Below are 22,949 nucleotides of genomic sequence, written 5' to 3'. Positions count from 1 at the left end.
AGTTATACAACAAGTAAGAGTTGGAGCAAGATTCACAGTCTGTGTGCTGGTATTAGGAGCAGTATTCTCCTTCATTGCACCTTAAAATGTGGCCCTAACTCCTAATTGTGTCCTGTGAATCTTTATTCTGTTGCCGCTGCACACTAGTATCTAAATTGAAACAGAATCCATTTTGAATTTTGAACTAATTTCATTGAGATTAGTTTCATGACTTAGAATAGATAAACAATGACATGTACGTCACTATACACAACTAAAAAAACTTTCCAAGTTCTTATTCAACTTTTTATAAGTTCTGTTCGCATTATGATCTTTATAAAACCATTATCCTGGTAGTCAATGAATTCATTCCTGTGAAGACTGGATGCAAAATATCTTTTGTCTAAAAGTAGGTAAGTTTGTCTCAAATGGGTTTCAATCACTAAAATATAAGCCTAGACAAGGGAGAAGTCTTGGATGTATCCCAAGTTCCTACAACAGTGTCTGACACAGAGTAAATGCTTATTTAATATTTGTTACATGAGTAAGACTTGCATCTTAATTTAGCGAATACAAACTAGCTTATGGTTTTTTAGAATGACAAATATTTTTCTATTCAATCTTCACTTAAAATCACTAGGCAGGCAAGTGATAGCTACCAATTTTACCCAGCCTAGGATAAGTTACACCCTTCTGGATACAAATAGCTGGATCAGTGAAAGAAGAAGGCTTCGGAAGTATCACACACTTCTTCCTTTGCACACACTTACCGTGTTGAATGATGAAATCATCAGATTGAATGTCATTGTAGTTTCCACATAAACCACAGGATTTCCCTTTATGCTCCTGGGACAGTTTGAGGTAAATTGCAGATATTCCATCCCAAGCCAATGAAAAACCAAAGGTTGTTTTCACAAGAATATAGTCAGCTAGTTTCTCAATGAAAATCTGCCCAATAGTCTGAGGCAAGGTTAAACTTGAAAAAATAGAACAAAGAGAATTTAAGAATTAAATTCATTACAGATGATCTATTTTTTCTTGAAGTAACTGAGAAATAAATAAAAGATAATTATTATTCAAAATTATTGAATAAACTATGCAGCTAGATTTCCTAAGCAACCATCTTGTGGGAAATCTCACCACTTAGTATTGAAATAAAAAGACAACAAAAAATGGTACCTGTTACCTCCACTGGTAAAGATTTTCTACATATAATTGGATGCTTCTTTCAACCAACTAAAAATACATTTCTGCTAAATATCAGTGACTTCATAAATCTGGAAATAACCTTGTCTATTTAGAACAATAGGAGGTAAATGTTTTTATTTTTATCTAGAAAATACGAGATAATCTAAAAATGCTGGTCAACAATTTTGAAGGAAAGAGAAACAATGGTGAACATATGTAAACACGCTGAGTTCTGATTTTGTTTAATTTTGCTTTAAACTTGGCTGTAAGGAAATAGGAGCTTCTATCACCAAAATGTCACCTTGGTAGAAGTCATTGTTTTCCAAAAGAAAAATGTCTGGGCATGATTAATTATAATTTACATTTTTAATACTGCAAAGTACATTATTAAAAATGTAAAATACTTTGTAATACAGTATTACATAGGGTTTTTTTTTAATTTTTATTTATTTATGATAGTCACACACAGAGAGAGAGAGAGAGGCAGAGACACAGGCAGAGGGAGAAGCAGGCTCCATGCACCGGGAGCCTGACGTGGGATTCGATCCTGGGTCTCCAGGATCGCGCCCTGGGCCAAAGGCAGGCGCCAAACCGCTGCGCCACCCAGGGATCCCTTACATAGGGGTTTTATTCCTACTTTTAAAATTGGATATAATTGGGTCTATTTACACAAGAGTCATACTGAATATTTAACTCCTGATCCAATGTTTAGCCTTTCCACTTTTTACAAATACATACTCATAGGAAAGAAGTGGGAAAATATAAGAATTGAAGAAAACTAAGCAATTGGATATTTTAAGAGCACAGCAAGTCACCTAAAATACTTCAGAAAGATCACTGGTCTCCTCCCACCCACAAGTATTACAGAAAAGAGCAGGTGCTAATAATTGAGAAGATGCAAGGAAAAGTCATTTTTACTAAAAAAAGTCATGCTAAATGAAGCTTATAACTATAATATGAGTGAGGAGGGAGGTTAGTTGGTCTACTCATACATTTCTCTCAAAAACTTCAAATTAGTGAGTTCCTTTCCAGAAACAGCATGATTCAAGGAACAAAAACTATAAAACCAAACATATTAATTAACAAAGTGATAGCCTCCCAAGAAACAATTCAGAATATCTGCAATCACTTGGACAGAGCTGTTTGCAGATAATTTCTTATGGGGAGTTAGCTACAAGAATAGGAAAATTACCAAACTTTGCATTGGAGAATAAATGTGACTCTAGTTAACTACTTCCATAATCTATTCTTATTAAAAATCATAAGCATGAAAAATTCATATTAAATTCACAGTCAAAGCCAGTATGAGTAATATCATTTAAATTTGTGAATTTATAATGGCTATACTCGAGAAAAGTAATTCATGGTTTATAAAGATATTTCATAGCTACAGGATGTTAAGTGTATGAAGATAAAGTTGTTCTGCTGTGGGTATTTATTGGTTTGGTCATTTGTCATTTGGTTCTTTCACAACAAATCTGATGAAATACACAATTTTTGAAAATAAAAGATGCCTAACTGTGATTCTCCAGCTGTGCATAACATAAAACAATGCTAGTAGACATGGGGCATAATAGTAAAAATTAGATAATCTCCCATAAATTTAAGAAAAATTCTGTGCAACCTAGTCAGGAAACATTCACAATGCAAACTAAAATGAATGTACAAATTAATGCTGAAAATTATTCATGAGTTCATATGTACCAAAACCCTTCATTTCACAGGTGAAAGAACCAAAGTGCAGACAGGGAAGGTGCAATTTGCAGAGCCTTGTATATTTGATTTGATTTTATTTGATTTTGGCAAATATTTCTCAAACACCTGCTTTGAGTTAGGCCCTAGGCCAGGTGCAGCATTATTATAAGCAACTTAGCTGAATAATAAGAAAACCATCCTCTTTCCATCATACAAATCATACAAATGGAATCTATCATACAAATGGAAATCATCAAAGAAATATTTTCTCTAAGATTTAACAAAGAGTTAGTGTCCCTGAAAATCTACCTGCATGGCATTGGTATTTTTGTTTTATAAAATGTAATGATTTTTAAAGGGACCCATTATGTTACCCCAAATCCCATATAAGGAATTCTAAATTACTATTTAAATTCAGCTCCAAGAAATACATATGCAATTGCATTGTTTTCCCATTCAAAAGGCTCAGTTTTAGGGTATCCCTGGGTGGCTCAGCGGTTCAGCGCCAGCGCCTGCCTTCGGCCCAGGGTGTGATCCTGGAGTCCTGGGATCGAGTCCCACGTCTAGCTCCCTGCATGGAGCCCACTTCTCCCTCTGCCTCTCTCTCTCTCTCTCTCTTTCTCTCTCTCTCTCTGTTTATCATGAATAAATAAATAAATATTTAAAAAAAACAAACAAAAACAAAAGGCTCAGTTTTAGAGGCACATGGGTGGTTCAGTGATTGAAGATCTGTCTTTGGCTCAGGGTGTGGTCCCAGGGCCCTGGGATCAAGTCCCACAACAGGCTCCCCACAGGGAGCCTGCTTCTCCCTCTGCCTCTCTCACTCTGTGTCTCTCATGAATAAATAAATACTTTTTTTAGGCTCAGCTTTCTTTTCTAAGAAAATGAGAAATACAGAGCCCAAATGATCAAGAAAATAAGCCTGAGAGATGTGAGGGACTGCCTAGGGTCCCCTGACTGTGACAAAGCTTAGATCAGAGTGGCTGCCTGGTACTTCAACCAAAACCCTTTATGCTATCACCTGCTGTCTCTTGAAGAATCGAAACTAAAAAAACGTACATAGCTTGGTAAAGCCATTGTGCCAGAAAGAATCCCCAGGGTTCAAATGAATTCTAAATGATAGAATTGTTCCATCCCACAATTTACTTTTTCTGGCATAGCTCAGCCAAGAAATATTATAAAATGGGTAATTCTATAATTACTTAAATTGGAAGGTGGATTATTCCACAGTGTTCCTACTTAATATGTATAAAGCCTTTCTTCAAACTATAAACATCCCCTTCCCCAAAACTCCCAGGTCTTATTCCTGTTAGGTAGGAAGGCAAAACTGGGCCTCCCTCTGATCTATTCAAGAAAGCCAGTTATTTACTGGTTCTGAATCTTTGTCAGAACACTAATGAAAAGTCTCAAGTGGCACTCAAGCCTAATTCACACAAATCTGGGAAAGACTTCCAAAGGTTTAATTTTATTTTAAGTTACTGCTAAGGAAGGATGGAAAGGAGGAAGGAAAGAAGGAAGGGAGGGAGGGAGGGGGGAGGGGGAAGAAAGGAAGAAAGGAAGAGAGAGAAAAAAAAGAAAGAAGAAAAGAAAGAAAGAAAGAAAGAAAGAAAGAAAGAAAGAAAGAAAGAAAGAGAGAAAGAAGAAAGAAAGAAAGAGAGAGAGAAAGAAAGAAGAAAGAAAGAAGAAAGAAAGAAAGAAAGAAAGAAAGAAAGAAAGAAAGAAAGAAAAGAAAAGAAAAGAAAAGAAAAGAAAAGAAAAAAGAAGAAAGGAAAAGAAAAGATTTAAGAAAGAGGGCAAGAATAATTGAAGGGTTGAACTATGAAGATTCCTCCTGAATCTCTCCTAGAAAAAGATGTGATAATCTCATCTGTACCTATGCAAACATAAGTGTGTCCGGTACAAACTAGGGAGGTTAAACTGCTTAGATTCTGGTCACCTGACTGGCCTTGGAGCTTGCTAAAGTTTTAATGTCTGTATGAGATAACTTTAAGATTATTGTTTGAAGGAAATTCTCTCTTCCTACTCTCCATAATTCAATTCCGGGCGTGAGATGTTTGGAAATTCTATCAATCCATAACGTTATTTTCATCATGTCATTGATCCTATCTTACCTGAATCCATCCTTTTTTATTTCATGCCCGTAAATTCGAATTTCCTCTTGGTCTGAAAAGAAGAGGCTGATTGATCGATAACAGGAATACACTGAACCACGGCACTTAGGGCTATTATGAACCTTGAAGGGGGAAAATGAGAAGAAAGCATAGGAACCAACAACACATATGTAGGCCTTCATTTGAGTCGCCAAGTCACAACGACTGTCTACTGTTCCACAGCAATGTTAGACCTATGACATTTTACAAAATTACAACCATATTTAGGATTTTCAAGAGAAAAAAAAGGATTTACCGCAGAAATTAGATGACAAAATTCACTTTATAAAATACAAGATAATTCAGCATATTTTTTAAATGAGCTGATCTTTACATTTTGAGTGTCAATATATTTTTCAAGATTTTATTTAAATGCAAGTTAGTCCATATATAGTGTATTACTAGTTTCAGGGGTAAAATTTAGTGATTTGTTGGTTGCACATAACCAACCAGTGCTCATCACAAGTGCTTTCCTAATGCCCATCACCCAGTTACCCCATCCCTCCTCCCACCTCCCTCCAGCAACCCTATTTGTTCCCTATTGTTAAGAGTCTCTTATGGTTTGCCTCCCTCTCTGTTTTCATTTTATTTTGCCTCCTATTCCCCTATGTTCAACTGTTTTGTTTCTTAAATTCCACACATGAGTGAGACCATATGGTATTTGTGTTTCTCTGATTGACTTCTTATTCTAAAGATACAAGGTATGTTCCAGGAAAAAAATTAGTTCTGACAGGAAGACAGTAGAGCACCACAAAGAAGCATATTTGTAGTTTTCATGTCCGTGTCATGTTAGAGACTCATGAAATGGAGCTCTTCACAATGCAATAGTTAAAGGTTGCGAAAGTAACTAATAACCTCTCTAAAAATAAAATTGCTCCGAAAATAAAAATAACATTTTAGGGAAGACAAAGATTACTTCTCAGAACTTGATGGGAAAATTAGTTGACTGGAAAGAGAGAGAGAGAGAGAGAGAGAGAGAGAGAGAAAGAAAGAAAGAAAGAAAGAAAGAAAAAGAAAGAAAAGGAAAGGAAGGAAAGAAAGGAAAGAAAGGAAAGGAAAGGAAAGGAAAGGAAAGGAAAGGAAAGGAAAGGAAAGGAAAGGGAAAAAAAAGAAAAGAAAGAAAAGAAAAGAAAAGAATAAAGAAAACAAGAAGAGAAGGAAGGAGAAGAATGTTAGATTATCTTACTCTATTCCAAAGTTAATTTCAAAGATTCAAAAAGCAAACTATAAATATCTGACCATATTGAGAAGAAATTTATCGAGTTAAAGAGTTTGAAGAAAAAGAAGCATTAGTGTTTGGAGTATAGAAAATGCAGCAAATAAAAAATGGAATAATTGCTAATTCTATACAAATGCACAAAGAAGAAAAATAAAATCATAACAAACTATTGGGCTTATCTCTAAACAATATTTATATGAATTCATATATTTACAATATTTAAATGACAATAATCTAAAAACCAGATATCATTTAACCTAAAATGTGATATGACTGCAAAGAGGAGGGAAGGAAAATATGTGTGTGTCTGTGTGTATGTATGTGTGTGTAAGTTAGGGGCTGAAGGGTGGTACAACAAAGATGATTCCATCCCTGTAGTAGGAAATGACTGAGTAAGGCCTAACTTTGAAAGATTAAAAAAATAATAGCATATTTTGGCATGTACGATAAAAGCCAGAAGAAACAGCTTAAAGAAGTAAAAAAGAAGTAAAAAGAAAGTAAAAAAAATTAAATTAAATTAAATTAATTAGAAACAGCTTAAAGAAGTAAAAAAAAGAAATAAAAAGAAGTAAAAAAATTAAATTAAATTTTTTTAAAAAAGAGCTGAAGAAATGCCTATGGGGAGCCAGATTTTAGCTAGGGTTGAGAGTCAAGATAGGCAGGGGCTACATTTTCGCTTCACATGCCTTAGAAGAATTTTTTTAACTATGTATATGTATTATTTTTATGAAAGTAAAATTAAATTTAAAAAGAATTAAATTTAGAAAGAAAAAGAAAAGGATCAGGAATATAAAAAGGATAGATGCATAAAGACGTTTGTCAAAATGTCTACTATGATACTGAAAAAAATTTTTTTTAATTTTCTTTATTTATTCACTAGAGACACAGAGAGAGAGAGAGAGAGAGAGGCAGAGACACAGGCAGAGGGAGAAGCAGGCTCCGTGAGGGGAGCCCGATGCAGGACTCGATCCCAGGACCCCAGAATCAAGCCCTGAGCCGAAGGCAGACGCTCAACCACTGAGCCACCCAGGTGTCCCTGAAAATATTTTTTAAAATCTAAATTTCTAGAACAGGACATAAGTAAATAACTTGAGTATTCCATAAGTTGGAACAAATACAGCTAACAAAATTTTAGTTTTTCAAGAATACTTGACATGGAGGTAAGTTCTTGACGTAACTACCAGGTGAAAATCCACGACAGAAAATTATACATAGTATGATTTCAAGATTATAAATGTGTTTAAAATTCAGAGGTAAAAAGAGTAGAAGAACTCAGCAGCGGTTAACTCTTTCAATTTTTTATTTAAATTCTAGTTAGTTAACATATAGTGTAACATTGGTTTCAGGAGTAGAATTTAGTGATTCATCACTTACATATAACGCCCAGTGCCCATCATCTAGAGCGCCTGCTTAATACCCATCACCCAGCTAGCCCATCCCCGACACCCCATCCATCAACTCTCAGTTTGTTCTCTACCCTTAAGAGTTTCTCATGGTTTGCTTCCCTCTCTTTTTTTTCCCTCTTCCCATATGTTCATCTGTTTGCTTCTTAAATTCCACAAGTGAGTGAAACCATGTGGTATTTGTCTTTCTCTGGTTGACTTAATTTGCTTAACATGATACACTCTAGCTCCATCCATGTTGTTGCAAATGGCAAGATTTCATTATTTTTGATGGCTCACTAATATTCCGGAAAACAGTACAGAGGTTCCTCAAAAAGTTAAAAATGAAATTAAAAAATACCACCCAGCAATTGCACTACTAGGTATTTACCCAAAGGATTAAAAATATACAGATTCAAAGGGGCACATCTCCCCACAATTATTAACAATAGCCAAACTATGGAAATAGCCCAAATTCCATCGACTAAAGAATGGATAAAGAAGATGTGGTCTATATAGAAGTCTATACAGCAGCAATTCTAACATTATTTTTTTAGACTTCTCTGAAGTTTTCAAATTTTCTATAAGAAAAGTGAACTACTTCAGGGCACCTGGGTGGCTCAGTCCATTAAGGGTCTGCCTTCAGCTCAGGTCATGATCCTGGGGTCCTGGGATTGAGCCCCAAGTTGGGCTCCCTGCTCAGCAGGGAGCCTGCCTCTCCATCTCTCACTGCCCATCTCTCATTCATGTTCTCTCTATCTATCTATCTCTCAAATAAATTTTAAAAATCTCCTAGAAAGAAAAGAAAAAAAAAGAAAAGAAAAAAGAAAAGAAGGAAAGAAGAAAGAAGAAAAGAAAGAAAGAAAGAAAGAAAGAAAGAAAGAAAGAAAGAAAGAAAGAAAAGGGACTACTTCTATAATCATAGAAAAGAAAAGAAAAAAGAAAAAAGAAAAGAAAGAGAAAGAAAAGAAAAGGGACTACTTCTATAATCTCCTAGAAAGAAAAGAAAAAAGAGAAAGAGAAAGAAAGAAAAGAGACTACTTCTATAATCAGGGGAAAGATGACATTTAAAGCAGATGGATTGTTGGCAAATTGAACACCAATAAAAAATAAATTTATATAAAAAAATAAGGAAAAAAAATAAAGCAGATGGGTTTGTTGCCTAGAAAGAAGATTCCAGCAGCCAAAACAGAGCCAAGTAGAAACAGAATTAACTCTGGGAGCACAGTTCAGCATTGTGTGCTATTATCAAGGGATAGATTATCTAGTTGACACTTTATTCTTCAAAAGGGTGAGACCCTGGACACGAACATTTCAATGAGGGAGTCAGAAGGTGTTAGAAGGTGTTACAGTGATAAACCCAGTGAGACAGACAATAATTGATTGGAAACAAAAGCCCGGTAAATACTGAAGCTGCGTGCCACTAACTTCTAGAGAGACACAGAACTTTTTATCCTTATGCCCCATAAGTTAACTTTCAATAGGCCTCATTTCCTTTCTGGGTCACAAGTCTTTTGTTGCTCTTAAAAAGCTTCAAGGCCTACTTTTTAATATTTGCACCACCTAGGAGAGGAGAATTTAGGCAACTCCAATGTAAGGTAGAAAGGGGAAAAGGAAACAGAGGTTCAAGCAAATGTCACCTATGGAGGGTTTTAGCTTCTGAACAGGACAGCACAGCAGTTTCCTGACTAGGCTTTGAGATAGCTGAGAAAAGTCAGGGGAAGGTAGTGAGACAGGGAAAGAGGTCCCTGACTTTTTTACTGCAACTAGAGTCACTAGTCACTGCACCTTGCATTTTGAGCTGTCTCTTAAGAATTCTTCCAAATAGAGAATTCAACTAAGCACTAACTCTCTGAGCTCAAGCATATAGTATGGACCAACCTAGTAACTAGCTGCCTGTCTCTGTGCCCTTTGGCCCGTGCTTCTGTGCTCTGTCTCCTGATTTACACTAAAGGGGGCCTTCAAAAAAATTACCCCAGGGGTACATCACAGTGGTAGTGACAGGAAGGAAATGTGTAGGAGTAATTTGGTTAGTGCCCAAACCCACTCCCTCTTAAAATGTTTGAATAAAATCTAAAGAATGGGGATATCAACTGGAGTTGATATAGACATCCTGCATTGCCTCTAACTCTCTCCCACATGGATCCAAACCCTTCCTCTCTCAGTCCAAGGCTCCATCTCATTGGAATATACTCAGTTTAGTTACAAATTGGGTATATCCCATTAAGAACCAATCCTTCTCTTTCCCCAGTCAGAGCCCTGAGTATTCATGATATGATTATAGTGTATTTTCCATCGTTCGTCCAGTCCTTTAAAAATAGAGACTTTGGGGCAGCCCAGGTGGCTCAGTGGTTTAGCGCCTGCCTTCGGCCCAGGGCCTGATCCTGGAGTCCGGGGATCGAGTCCCACATCGGGCTCCCTGCATGGAGCCTGCTTCTCCCTCTGCCTGTGTCTCTGCCTCTCTCTCTCTCTCTCTCTCTCTCTCTCTCTCTCTCCCTGTGTCTCAGGAATAAATAAATAAAATCTTAAAAAAATAAAAATAGAGTTTGTCAGGAAAAAAATCTTTATGTTAATTATACCCTGGGATCACCTACCCATACTGTGTATCGAGGCTCCAAATTACCACAGTCCTTTGCAAAAATGTAAGAACAGTTTCCTGGGAAATAATAGTAAATGCCATCAAAAGTTTCAAAGTGGTACTGTCCCCAGGTTTTGCAAATCCCATCTCTGCCATTGCCCATGTTTGGCACTGAAAAAAAAAAGGATCATATTTAGTAGAATAAAAGAAATTATACCCTATTTCTGGCAAGGTTCAGTTATGGTAAGTGATTCTAATTTTCATTAAAGTAAATACTTTCTACTTTAGTGGTCAATAACACAGAAAGAAATAACCAACACAAAATTATGAGTTGCCCTCAAAACTATTAAGCTCTCCTAAAGGAAAATATGGTAATATGATCTCCAAGTTGTTTCGAAGAAAGGTTTTATGTTTGAAACTTCCTTAGCTTTTGCTTCCAAAGGAAGACTGAAAGAAGAGAAGAGTAGGGAAAATGACACAGTAAAAGAAGGTAATAGTAACAAAACAAACACAATGGCTCAGAAAAGAAAGAAATGTCACCACTGAGTGGCCTAAAAATTTGCATAGGAAGCATTAGAGTGCTCCAGACTTTGTACTTCTTTCAAAAATATCTTAATAGTGTCCACAGAGAAAAATAACCACTGACAACAGAAAGAGCATGTTTATATGATGTCTGAGACCTCAGGACAGGGAGCATTAGTCATCCAAAGTATGTTGGAATTTAGGAATTCATAGCCTTAAACTGGCCAAATTTCAAGCAATATTCATCTTAAATTGTATGACTTCATCTCCTATTGTCTCCATGACTACGTCCCTTCTCTTGTGGAGAACCCTCTCTTCTATTTTGATTTTCTAGACCCTTCCCTTTAGAGTAATATGCAAATCAATGACCTTTACTGAGCACTCAATGTAAAGCATTTTAATACATGCTATAGGAAACACGGAGATAAGACACAATCATTGTGTCTTCTCTTTGTAATTTTACCTAAATTTATTAGCCTTGACCAACTTTGGCCTTTTCAGGATAAAACACAGAGTTCATTATCCAGTCTTCTCTGACAGGATGCCTTTACCTCCCTCACAGATTTTTCGAGAATCTTGTACTTTATAGCATGTGGTACAAGTATAATTAACGTGTATCCCTTGTACATTGGTCCCTTCCTCTAGACCATAACCTCCAGGAGGGCAGAAACACGTCTATATTACTCGCTATCGTATCCCCAGCGCCGGACCGGACATTCAGTAGAGACTCCATAAATATATTTATTCAACAAATTGGCATTTATCATTATTAATGTGGGAGCCTATCCTAGACACTGTGGATAAAAATATTTTTAGAGAACCCCCTGTCTTTGAAGAGCTTTCAAAACTGTTTCAATTTTATGGACAGAATGGCCAACTAATTCGAAATCAAAAAGAATGAGTGGCTCTAAATAACAAATCTAATTTATAAAGCAAAAAAAAAAAAAAAAAGAAAAGAAAAGAATAAGAACCTGGTTTAATGGACTAATATCCTCCATCCTTGAAGTGGAAAAAATACTTGAGAAAGTGGTAGAGATCAGTGAGAAAGTGGACGTATGTATTTTCTTTTACACTGTTTCTAATTTATACGAGTGAATTATGTAGACTAGTTAACATCTAACACGATTGCCACAACTCGCAGCACATGAACACCGATAAAGCAAATTGCACCTTAAAGTGCTCCTTGACTTATAATTCTCTCAAGTGGCACTGAAACTTACCAATCTGGCACCGTGTCCCAAGTGCCTGAAATATTTGACAGTCACATGTACCAGTCTTAGAACAGAAAGCCCCATTAAGGCATTCATGAGGACAAGAACCTGAAGGACGAAAAAAATAATAATAATAATAAGTTATCTTCTGGCGTGCATCAGTTCTTATAAACATAATATGTCAGGATTTAGCTTGGACAGAACCCTGGGCTTTTTGCCTTGATGAGCTAAAGAATTAAGCCCGTCAAGTCTCTATCTAGTTCATTTCATTATGTGTGCTGTGAAACAAGAAAGACAGGCTTTCACATCTCAAACTACCCTGAGAGCAAAGGTTAGCTTCCAACAAGCAATCGAAAGGTCAAGTTCCCATGTAAGGAATCCTTGTCCCAGATGATGAGAACCAGAAATACACAAGCTGCAGAAGATTCCGTTGATGGAGTTTGGCCCCAGTTGCACGTCCAAAGGGCTCTATCTCCAGGAATGAGTATTGTGTTAAAGAATAGCAGCCATCATTAGCTCGAGGAATCAGGCAAAATATTAAAAAACTCAAAAGGGGGGACGCCTGGGTGGCTCAGTGCTTGAACATCTGTCTTTGGCTCAGGTCATGATCCCAGGGTCCCGGGATCGAGTCCCCATAGGGCTCCCTGCATGGAGCCTGCTTCTTTCTCCCTCTGCCTGTGTCTCTGCCTCTCTCTCTCTCTCTCTCTGTCTATCATAAATAAATAAATAAATAAATAAATAAATAAATAAATAAATCTTAAAAAAAAAAAAAACCTCAAAAGGAAACTCTCACTTTTGAGAAGGATAGTTAACCATTTCATTCAAAGTGTGTGTACTAATTAATCCTCTGGCTCATTTACAAATAATACATTCTTTCTGACCCATACTTAATTTTAATGGGGTGTAAACCAAAGTCATGACAGGCCATCACCAAAAGAAAAATTTCCCCAAAGGATTCTGTTGAAAAGAGGAAGCAAGAAACTATGAGATTCTGAGTGAGTCTGAAAAATGCAAATGAATCACAGTGAAAATTTTTCCTCTAATAAGGAGAGGGGACAGGAGCAATTGGCAAATTTCAAGCAGGAAGAATTTAAGGAACACATCAAGAGAACACATTTCTGAGTCACCATAAAGTAGTAGCTTTCTGGACTATGTTAAGGTCATGGAAGGCAGTTAACTAACTGCGATGATTTATCCACAATTCTGCCCAAGTCAAGAATTAGGAAATCCCATTGTCCTTTTCCCTTTAAGGTCCATTGATCTAAAATGTCTCTTTACATTTAAAGACCTACAACTCTCTAAGTACCTCTAACTGAAGAAGACTGAGCTGTTTCCATTTTGATCATCAACACAGGTAAAAAATTATGTTTTTCACAAATTTAAATGCAGTTTTTCCCCTTTAAATTTTATCTTAGATCACAATCTTATGTTTTTAATATAAATAGCTAATAAATAAATACATTTCTAAACATCTAGACACATGGATCCCGTTCAAAAATTTATTTATAGCCCAGTTTATTCTCCTGGAAACAAGCATCAAACCAAAACTAGCCAGGAATTGCTCTTCTCTTAAGTAAAATGAAAAACTTGAATTAAATTTCAAACTCTCATCAGCATTCTGCTTAATGAAAATGGGAGAGGGGGATCCTTGGGTGGCGCAGCGGTTTGGCGCCTGCCTTTGGCCCAGGGCGCGATCCTGGAGACCCGGGATCGAATCCCACAATGGGCTCCCGGTGCATGGAGCCTGCTTCTCCCTCTGCCTGTGTCTTTGCCTCTCTCTCTCTCTCTGTGACTACCATAAATAAAATTAAAAAAAAAAAAAAAGAAAATGGGAGAGAGGTAAGCAAAAATAAGGAGGCCAAGGAATCAAGGAGCCAGTAAATGATTCAGAACAAAGTTGTCTGATACCCAGTGATATTTCTTCCTGTCCATGTAGTTATTACTGGTCAGGAAGCTATATTAGAAATAATATTACTATTATTACTATTACCACTAATAGTAATACTATTACTATTATTACCATCCTGGCTCAGTTTTCTCTATGCATTAAGTGGGAATAGTTAATTCAATATATCCCTGAAAGGGGACTTTTAAGAAAGCAAATCCAAAAATGAAGGTGTGACACCCACCTTTTATTTTGCTTTCACCCCAGTTAATAGCTTCATGGAAGAAATATCTTGGAGACGTTGCTTCCAACTTTGAAAGACAGAAATAAAAATTCAAGACGGTTAAATTATTCAAATTCAAGTCAAACAGGAAGTCTGGGAAATAGTTACAGATGCAGAAATTATAAAGTGCTGACTCTGTGGCTTATGGAGGCAATTTCAGTGAGGCCCTCTGACCTGGTTTGGTCTTGCCTCTTACCTGGCTTTGACGAGTCTTTAATTTCCCTGAGCTCAGTTCTTCCCCTGCCCCTCTGTCCTCCCTGAAAAAGAGCCTGGGTAAAGTCTAATCTTTGCACTGTCTGCTCTGCCTACAGAAGATGCTCTTCTCTGAATATTTCAAGTGTAGAAGGGTCTGGAGAAAATGCACAGGGCCAATGGACCAGCAGACAGGGATGTCCACATGGCCTGCAGAGCCATCTGTGAAGACACCATCCACAGAAGCTTCTGCTGCTGCAGTGTGCATGTGTTGCCCTCAGTCTCCAAAGAACTGACACTTTAAAGTTCATAGAACATTCAAATATATCTTTTTATAGACGCCCCACTTTAGGGTAATGGTTAAGAGTATGAATTATGGAACCAGTCAGACCTGGATTAGAGTCCTGATTCGAACATCATATACTCTTAGGCAAGTTTCCTAACCTCTTAAAAAAGAAAAAAAGAAAAAAGAAAGAAAGCTTCCTAACCTCTTAGAGCCTTCTTTTACTTGTGTGTAAAATGGAATGATGGTACCTACTTAATGGTGCGGTTATGACAATAAATTAAAGTGATGTATGTAAAATTTCCAGTGAAGTGACTCCCACATTGAGGATCAGCAATAAAGAGATTTATGTTAATCTAAGCAACCCAGATAAACCTTAAAATTTCTGGAGGTCAAGATAGCTTACTAGCAAGTAATTGTGGATTACTAAATCTAATCAATTAAAGATTTTTATTCAAACTCGGTGACAATTCAGTGTATGGTGTGAAGCAATGACCTTTCCAAAAAGCATTCTTATGTTCACACACTCCCAAGATCTGCCACATAATTGTCAAATTGAATACCGACGTTCTTAGAAAAATTGAAAAGGGTGAAGTGCAAGGAGAAAGGGGGGACAAGGAATGTGATTTCGGGTCAAAGTCCTACCTCAACAGATCCTGGTTTCCTTCCTACACACTGAGTTTTCTTTTGCCATTTTCCTGTTTCATCGAAGTATTTATTCTTTTAAGAGCCACATCTGCCCCAGGTCAGGGAAGAGACTCCCACACTCTCCCTCACACTTCAACACTCCTTCCTGAACTCGTTGCACAGCACTACGGCTCCAACTTCACTGTTTCCAGTACTCGTTCCTCCCAGGTTCTATCCTCACTGCTCAGTCTCCCATTTTTGCCTTTGCACCTGTCTTCAAATTAAGTTAAAATCATAAAAAGTTATGACTTTGATTCCCCCAAGACAACAAATCTTATCATCTCTGTAGCCATAGCGTTTCCAACTGTCTACCTCTAGCGCAGCTACCAATATTCCTAAGCACCGGAGTGAGGTGCACCAGTGACTTCTCTCTGATGCTCACTAAAAATATATTGTGGCTTAAACTCTGCCTCATATAGGCTTAGTAACCTTGAACAAATGATGTAACCTGCTCAGCCCCAGTTTCCCAATCTGTCAAATGGAATAAGAGTAGAATTGTATTCAATGAAATGGTGTAAGTAAAGCACCAAGAGTAGTGCTGGGCACATAACAGGTTTGCAAACATGTTACCTATTTTTATTATTAGGCAAAAACCGAATATGTCAGACAAGAATAGACCAACACTAGAATACATCATTGTTTTGCTCCATATCCTCTCACCTGACTCAGGCTATACCTCCATGGAAATTACAGGTGCTTAGCACACCAGCCTCCTGGTCACAGAGCACCCTAGTTACCTCAGCATCCTATTTACCACAAGGTCCACGCATCATACCACATTTGACCAATGCTAAGACAAGGCACATACATAGCTTTTACTTTTCTAACCAACCTGAATGCAGAATGGCACCTTATATGTATAATTGGGAGCACTTTTATTTTTAAGTCATATAAATAATGGCAAATAATTGATGGGGTCTTAGATTCAATGAACAAGTAACACAGAAATGACCTCTTTAGAGGTCTTCCTTCACTAGGCTTTGAGTATCTAGACAATAAGCACTGCTACTCATGTTATGTCTCTAATGCAGTTCTTATATGTCATCAAAAAACACCAGCTGAACTGAAAATAGGCATTACTCAAATGGGAATGATCTGCCTGCCAAGTCTGTTTAGAACCATGACTATAAAAGATTCTGTTGAATCTCCCTCCACATCCTCTCAGCCCACCTGCATCTGGGTTTCTGTGCCCATGGAGACACTTCAACTCCAAGCCCTGGCTTCCCTGTCTCTGTCTCAGAACAGAATCCAAGCAGGAGAGACCACAGAAAATGCCTTCCCAGGGCTATAAGGCTCCCTGGAGGCCACCCTCAATCAATGAGAGATGGGAATCAGTAGATAAATACCCTAGCTTCCCCCCATCCCTTGCAGAAACAATGCTCATTCTACGCAGCTCCTCAGGGGCCCCCCACCAACACTCAGCCCCAGAAGCCCCTCCTTAACATATTCTATTAGATTTGCTTCCTTTCTGGACTCACTTCTCTCTCTCTCCCATTTGCCCACTTCCCAAATAAATTGGCTGCACATAAGTCTCTGTCTCAGTACTTGCTTTCAGGAGAAAAATTTTGCAATGTAACACAAATGCAAAAGAATTCCAGGCACTGGGTGCACACATCCACATCACTGATAAAAGATGACAGCCCATTCTTTCTCCTTGCTGATAACATCTCCACAGAAGGGTGGGAAGCACAGAGAGGCAGTCTTTAGATGAGAAATCACTGCAGCCTACAAATACACCATTGACAGAAGTCCGTGTCTATCCTTTCTTTGCTCATTGTTCATCTTTGCCAACATAGTTCTGAATCCTAACTTGCACAGATATCTATCCATCAGGGCTCCCTCCGTCTTCCTAGAGCAGGAGTTGTGAATCAGTGGACAAGAATGCCCTAAGGACAGATGAAATTTCAATCCTCAACAGTGCGACCTGTGATTATAATCTCACTGCCCTTCTTCAGCATTTCTTCTTTTAAAACCTGTTCAGATGTTAAATAATTGTGATGCACGTTCACTAGCTGCAGGAAATAGAGCAGGTGCAGATGGCCTGCTCTCCATTCTCTCTAAAAGAGAAGTCACGAGAAGGTAAGCATGTCCCTCACTTAGCTAACCAAAGGTAACTCCTTTGGGGTAAATTATACAAATTCTAGGAATATCTAAATGGAAAACAGTATAACCTCATCCACGGATCTTTATGTGATCACTTAGGGGTGTATTTCACAGATTTTTGACACTAATGGATTAACCAAAATGCATTTTTTTCCAAAATTGGATTTTCTCCTGAGTCATGCTGATGTCTATTTGTGGTTAATATGGTCAACTGACAAATATTTAGTTAAATTTCTCAGAGAAAAATCATTTTAACCACTGCACATGATACATAAATACTTAAGTACACAAAACACCATTTTTAAGGGAAAAAAGTGTTTCCTTTCTAGACAATCTTTTGCCCATTTCAGTAGCAAAAAAAAAAAAAAAAAGATTTCTACTTTGAATAAGAATAAATTAGTTCCGTCCTTTAAATTATCAGATCCATTTTCAGTTCTCTTCAATTAACAGCAAAAATATACAAATTCAGGCATTTACCAGAAAATACTAGCAGAATTTATTGCAATTCAGGATTTGACAAAAGCCTCCTTGAATACAGAAGCCATTTGCTATATAAATACGCAAATCACGTTACTTTCCCATAAATGCCTTTAAGTTAGGATTCTATACTTCCCCAACTATCTTTTACAGAGAAATATTTTTTAAACTCATTTCCTTAAACATTCCAATCGTAGTTTGAAAATATTGCAATTATATCATCCAACATCCTTTATATAAGGGGACCTAGGTAGGAGGGCCTTCTCAGATTCAGGGCTACATGCCCCTCCAAAAATGAAGGTTACCTTTCCAGAAGTGTCTGTCACTGAGATTTGTCAGACATTATAAAAGCTGTCAGAACACCTCTGATGCCCTTTTGATGCCATGATACTCAGATCATGTATACCTTTCTCTGCCCCCTTTGACTTGTATTTATCCAACTGTCATTGCTCTGATATCATGCTGAATTTTTAAACCAATTAAAAAATTTCTGGCAAGTAGATGAGATTAAACCTCCCACACATGCTGTGAGCCGATCGCTAGGTATCTGAGGTGAAGAGCAAAAAAGCACTTGACCGAACAAGTAAATGTGAACTAAGCATGAATTTGAGGATTGCAGAAAGGCAGTAGAAAAGTTACTTTGCCTCTATCTCCTTCCTGTCTTGTTTTTAGCATTTTATTCCCCTTCACAAAGGTCTCATTGTTGAAGTGACAGCAGAGTCCCGAAGCAGAATGGATTATTTCTCTGCCTCTCTCCATCTGAGGCACAACCTACCTGGGCTGCTAAAAGAGCTCTTTTCTCTCGATTTTCATTAAGCCCGTTTCTGGAAGAAAACAAAAAGAACTTGTATAGTCAAAGGCCCCTAAGCAACCTGAACAAGCCTTTCCCAGGAGAGAGCTGATGTTTTCCTCCTGATTTCCATCACTTTATCAAAGAGGTCTTTCTTGGTTTAACATTAAAAAGTCCCCCTCCCCTCTTGGAGGGGTTAGATTTGGGTGGTGGTGCTGTCTCATTTTACAAAATCCAAGAGTGTCCCCAGATCTCTCCAATCTCTGACGTAAACTGAATTTTAGGAAGGAACTTCAAAATAGAGAAATAAACAAAATCATGTAATATTGTAGTACTGACACACACAATATTTTTCTCCACACGACTCCATAAAACTGGTGAGGTAAGTATTCACTTTCTCCAAACATAATAGTTCTCTCTTTCCACATCATAAAGCATAGATTAACGTTAATGGGAATAAGACATCAAACTGATTTATCAAAATCAAATGATGAATACAATTCTGCTTTTCATTAACCAGATCGGGTTAGTCCAAAAAATGATTTTCCTGCTGGAACAATTTTGTTGTTTTTATCATTAGAAATTGTTTTACTCTATGTTAAGATACAGCACATATATAATCAACAATGTATATTAATAATAACAATATAAAAGGAGAAATTACCCAGCATAACCTCTTTATAAACCTTTGAAGTAAAAAAAAATAATAATAAATAAATAAATAAACCTTTGAAGTAATATCTCCTTAGTATCTACAGTCAGTGGACACCACCAAGAACCCGTCTTATAATTAAAATGAAAAGAAAGACTTTTTCTTCACAAATAGGAAAACGAATGGCTGATAATTTTTAATTCATGGAACTGTTTTTGAAGGAACTACATCTCATGCCCTTATATTCTAAAATATTTAATTGTTTTTCCAAAAGCAGATACATTTATCTGCTGAGCTATGCTCATTCCCATTAACTTTATGTTTTAGAGGACAGAAAGAGCAAAAAATACTCACTTTGATACTTTTGTCGAGATGGATGACGCACAAATATATCCTGCCAGAGATAAATATATAAAGATAAGAATGGGGAAAAAATTATACAATTTTCTTGGTCCCATGTTCTGGTTATTAAATGGATCATTTTAACCTAAATTCTAAATCTTAGACTGAATTCTATGAGTTAATTTGCATTTTCTAGTGGATTTCGACCAGCAAATTCCCTGTGAGACATGAGGGGGAATTTTAATCTGGATAGAAGGAACAGTGTACCTAGATTCATGGAGACATAATACAGAGGAACAAGCGCTAGAATTGGAGTCAGAGATCCAAGTTTTAGTCTTGGTCCTACCACTTAGTAAATGCCAAGCTTAGGCAAGCTAGCAAAAAACATTAAAAAATGATGGTATTGGGCAAGTGCATCTTTAAATACCCTCCAGCTCTCAATGCTCTATGTCATTTTCTCCTTGGAATTTCAGTTACTCCAAGGATTGGAAGACAGGGTCCATGATCTTTCTAGTCTTACATTTCAGTAGATCCTCTCACTTCCCCTACAAACCCCAAAATATACAGCTCTTTTCAGGGATTAAAAATTAACAAGTGAAGGTAAATAAATGCTCTCCTCCTGAAAATATTTTATAAACATTAATTTATAAATAAAATCGCCGTAAAAATAATAAAAAAATCAATTATTAGCCCTAAGTGATAAAGTCCTTCTTAAAAACAACTTTTTGCCATTCTTCGGGTTGATGGCATGACGGAAGGTTAAGGACTTGATTTCTCTTTAATTATAAAATTTCAAATGTTTAAGTTATACAGACAGCTATTTTAAATCATCTTTTAGAAAAGAAAAAAATAAAATCAGAGTTTCTCCCACTATACTTGCTTATCATGAGAAAAGCCTAATTTTAACATTTGAAGGAAAGAGTCAAAAGATGATAAGTCCCAAATTATCTATATTACTAAGAATTTTCAGAAAGACGGTCTGGGTGTCATTGAGTATATATCCATTCCAATGACTTCAAAGTAATTTCCAGTACAAGGGAAAACTGTTCATTGTACTTGCAAGAGAAATTAAGACACAATAAATAAGGTAAAATTTCACGTAAGTTCTTACCTTGTAAAGAAAACAGTATATGAAGCAAGAGTATACTCCGAGGTATCATTAAATTGAGTTTCCTCACAATGTTCATTTCAGTGGAGCTTTTCTCCCTGAAATGCAACCAAATTGTTGGCCTCTACTATGATGGCATCGTAGAAGTATCCGTATTTGTAGAGTGCTCCAATTCTTGTAAATATAACTTTGTAATAAAGTAATTCAAAAAGAAATTCCAGTCTTTCTAACTACATACAGCATCTGAAGCGTTAGAGTTTGCAGGCAACCCCAACCCTTTAGCTGAGTCTCTCATTAGTGATGCATGGCAGCTGCTTACCTAAGCCCGTATTGGTTACACCTTACCCCACTCCTGCACATCACATGCCTTTTTATCCTATATTAGCCCTTTACAACTTCTAGAGACAGCAGCAGCAAAAACAAAAAAACAAAAAGCCTATTGTTATCTCCTGATGTCACAGAAGATAACCATTATTCCTAATTGTTGATCTATTATCTGTGTTTTATTCATAAAATAATTACCTGTCCTTTGAAAAAAAAAAAAAAAGGTGAAATAAAATCCTATCAGTTTTCGAATGCCTAGATGTTCTCATAACTTTTTTAGAAGTTAAAAGTAAATGAAAATTATGTGCATATATTTTCCACTCAAATCCCATTACAGTGTAACCTCAGCTGGCATCTCACGTGCCCACACATCTTTCTGTTAAACATTCTGCAACAGAAGTGGAAAATAAGCCAAAAAAAGATGATATTCTAATATCTGACTTTACAAAGAAATTAAAGTCATGCGTGTAGCCCTAAGACCGTCCCTTCACAGCCAATTCTTCCATCCTCCATGATGGGTGCCTCATTAGACAACAAAGGAGGACTTACTCCAGCGCTAAGAGCGCTCTGCTCTGGAAGCGATTAACTGACTACTCAGATGGGAATCACAGAACAGCTCAAGTACTTCACAGTGAACCTTACAGAGATGACTTGAGCCCCATAAATAAGTGAAAGCCATGCTCATATAAGGGGTGCACACCCCCTATAGTAGATCCCATTCATTACTTGCACTATTGTCACGCTTGTTTACCAGATGGGGGCACAATAGTGAAGAATGTCCAACTACTCAGGAACTACCTTGGAGACAAAAGCACAGCAGTTAGTTCTTAGCATTTTGTTGGACTCAGACAGCTCTTCTGTGATGAATTCTCATTCTTCTGTAAAATATCCCTGATATCCTCATATATTACATGCCCAGTATCTATTTTGTGAACAGTTCCTTACTTGTGTCTGAAATTCAATGATCTTTCACTCTTGTTCTAAATGATTTTAATCCCTTCCCATCACTTACATGATTGCTAATTCTATGAGCCAAGAGATGTTTGCCTATAAGTTTGTGTTTTTAGCATGAAAATACATTATAATTCATTAAAATAAGTAGCTATGCCCCTGTCTATGTACTTGCACATGTACACTCATTTTAAAATTTTGATGGATAAGTTTAGAGAATTGAAGCATAGTATATGTTTAACAAATATTTATTGAAAGTTTATTCATCATCACTCTTAAACTAATTAGACAGTGAATCAATATAATTCTAAACAGATAGGCTTATTTATGGTTATACCCTAAATACTGTTCCAAAAATATGTATCTACTCAACCATAATCAAAACTATAAAATATTCTAGACACTTAAGAATATGTGACTACAGAATAAATTTAAAAACCCAGTATGAAATTTTTTTGGAGAACAATAATTTTTCTCCAAAGAAATTTTTACCTTTTTTCCTCCAAAGAAATTTTTAAATTAAGAGAGCAATTTTGTTTATGCAGAATGCTATTTGTTGACTCTTTCTGGAAAGGGTAGAAATTGTAGGTAACAAATATACACTAAATCCCCTCCTTAATTTATAATAATTTTTCTTGGCTTCATGGTTTCCTGTATAAGTCAGTCTAAAATATGAAGAATCTATAAATCATATTTTAGGATTTTTCCCCCAGTCTATTACTGTTTGACATTTTTCTTTGAACTGAAAATTTTTCACAAGTGACACACATGTGAGAAATTCCCAAATGGAAACCAAAGTCAAACTTCACAATTCAAAAAAATAAACATTTTTGTAATACTGATAGATCTTTCTAAACATTACCAGAACTTGATGAGAAAAGGTTGGTAAACAGAAATATAAAGCCATGTAAAAACTATTCATTTCTAGTGTAAACTTTGACATTTTAT

General features: G+C 36.6%; 1 protein-coding gene across 1 annotated transcript in view; it reads right to left on the bottom strand.

Annotated features, from left to right (window-relative positions):
- The window catches only part of OTOGL (otogelin like), a 133,409-nt gene extending 112,604 nt beyond the window's left edge, over positions 1 to 20,805 (bottom strand). Inside the window, 8 exon segments of the mRNA XM_025992164.2 lie at positions 750 to 955; positions 4,974 to 5,095; positions 10,208 to 10,362; positions 11,934 to 12,032; positions 14,054 to 14,120; positions 18,610 to 18,658; positions 19,631 to 19,670; positions 20,730 to 20,805. Coding sequence (XP_025847949.2) covers positions 750 to 955; positions 4,974 to 5,095; positions 10,208 to 10,362; positions 11,934 to 12,032; positions 14,054 to 14,120; positions 18,610 to 18,658; positions 19,631 to 19,670; positions 20,730 to 20,805 — 814 coding nt within the window.
- Positions 20,806 to 22,949: the final 2,144 nt, after the last annotated feature.

This window comes from Vulpes vulpes, chromosome 10 (genome assembly GCF_048418805.1).
Source record: "Vulpes vulpes isolate BD-2025 chromosome 10, VulVul3, whole genome shotgun sequence".
In the NCBI taxonomy this organism is placed as follows: Eukaryota; Metazoa; Chordata; class Mammalia; order Carnivora; family Canidae; genus Vulpes; species Vulpes vulpes.
This window is presented reverse-complemented; position numbering and strand designations above follow the sequence as displayed.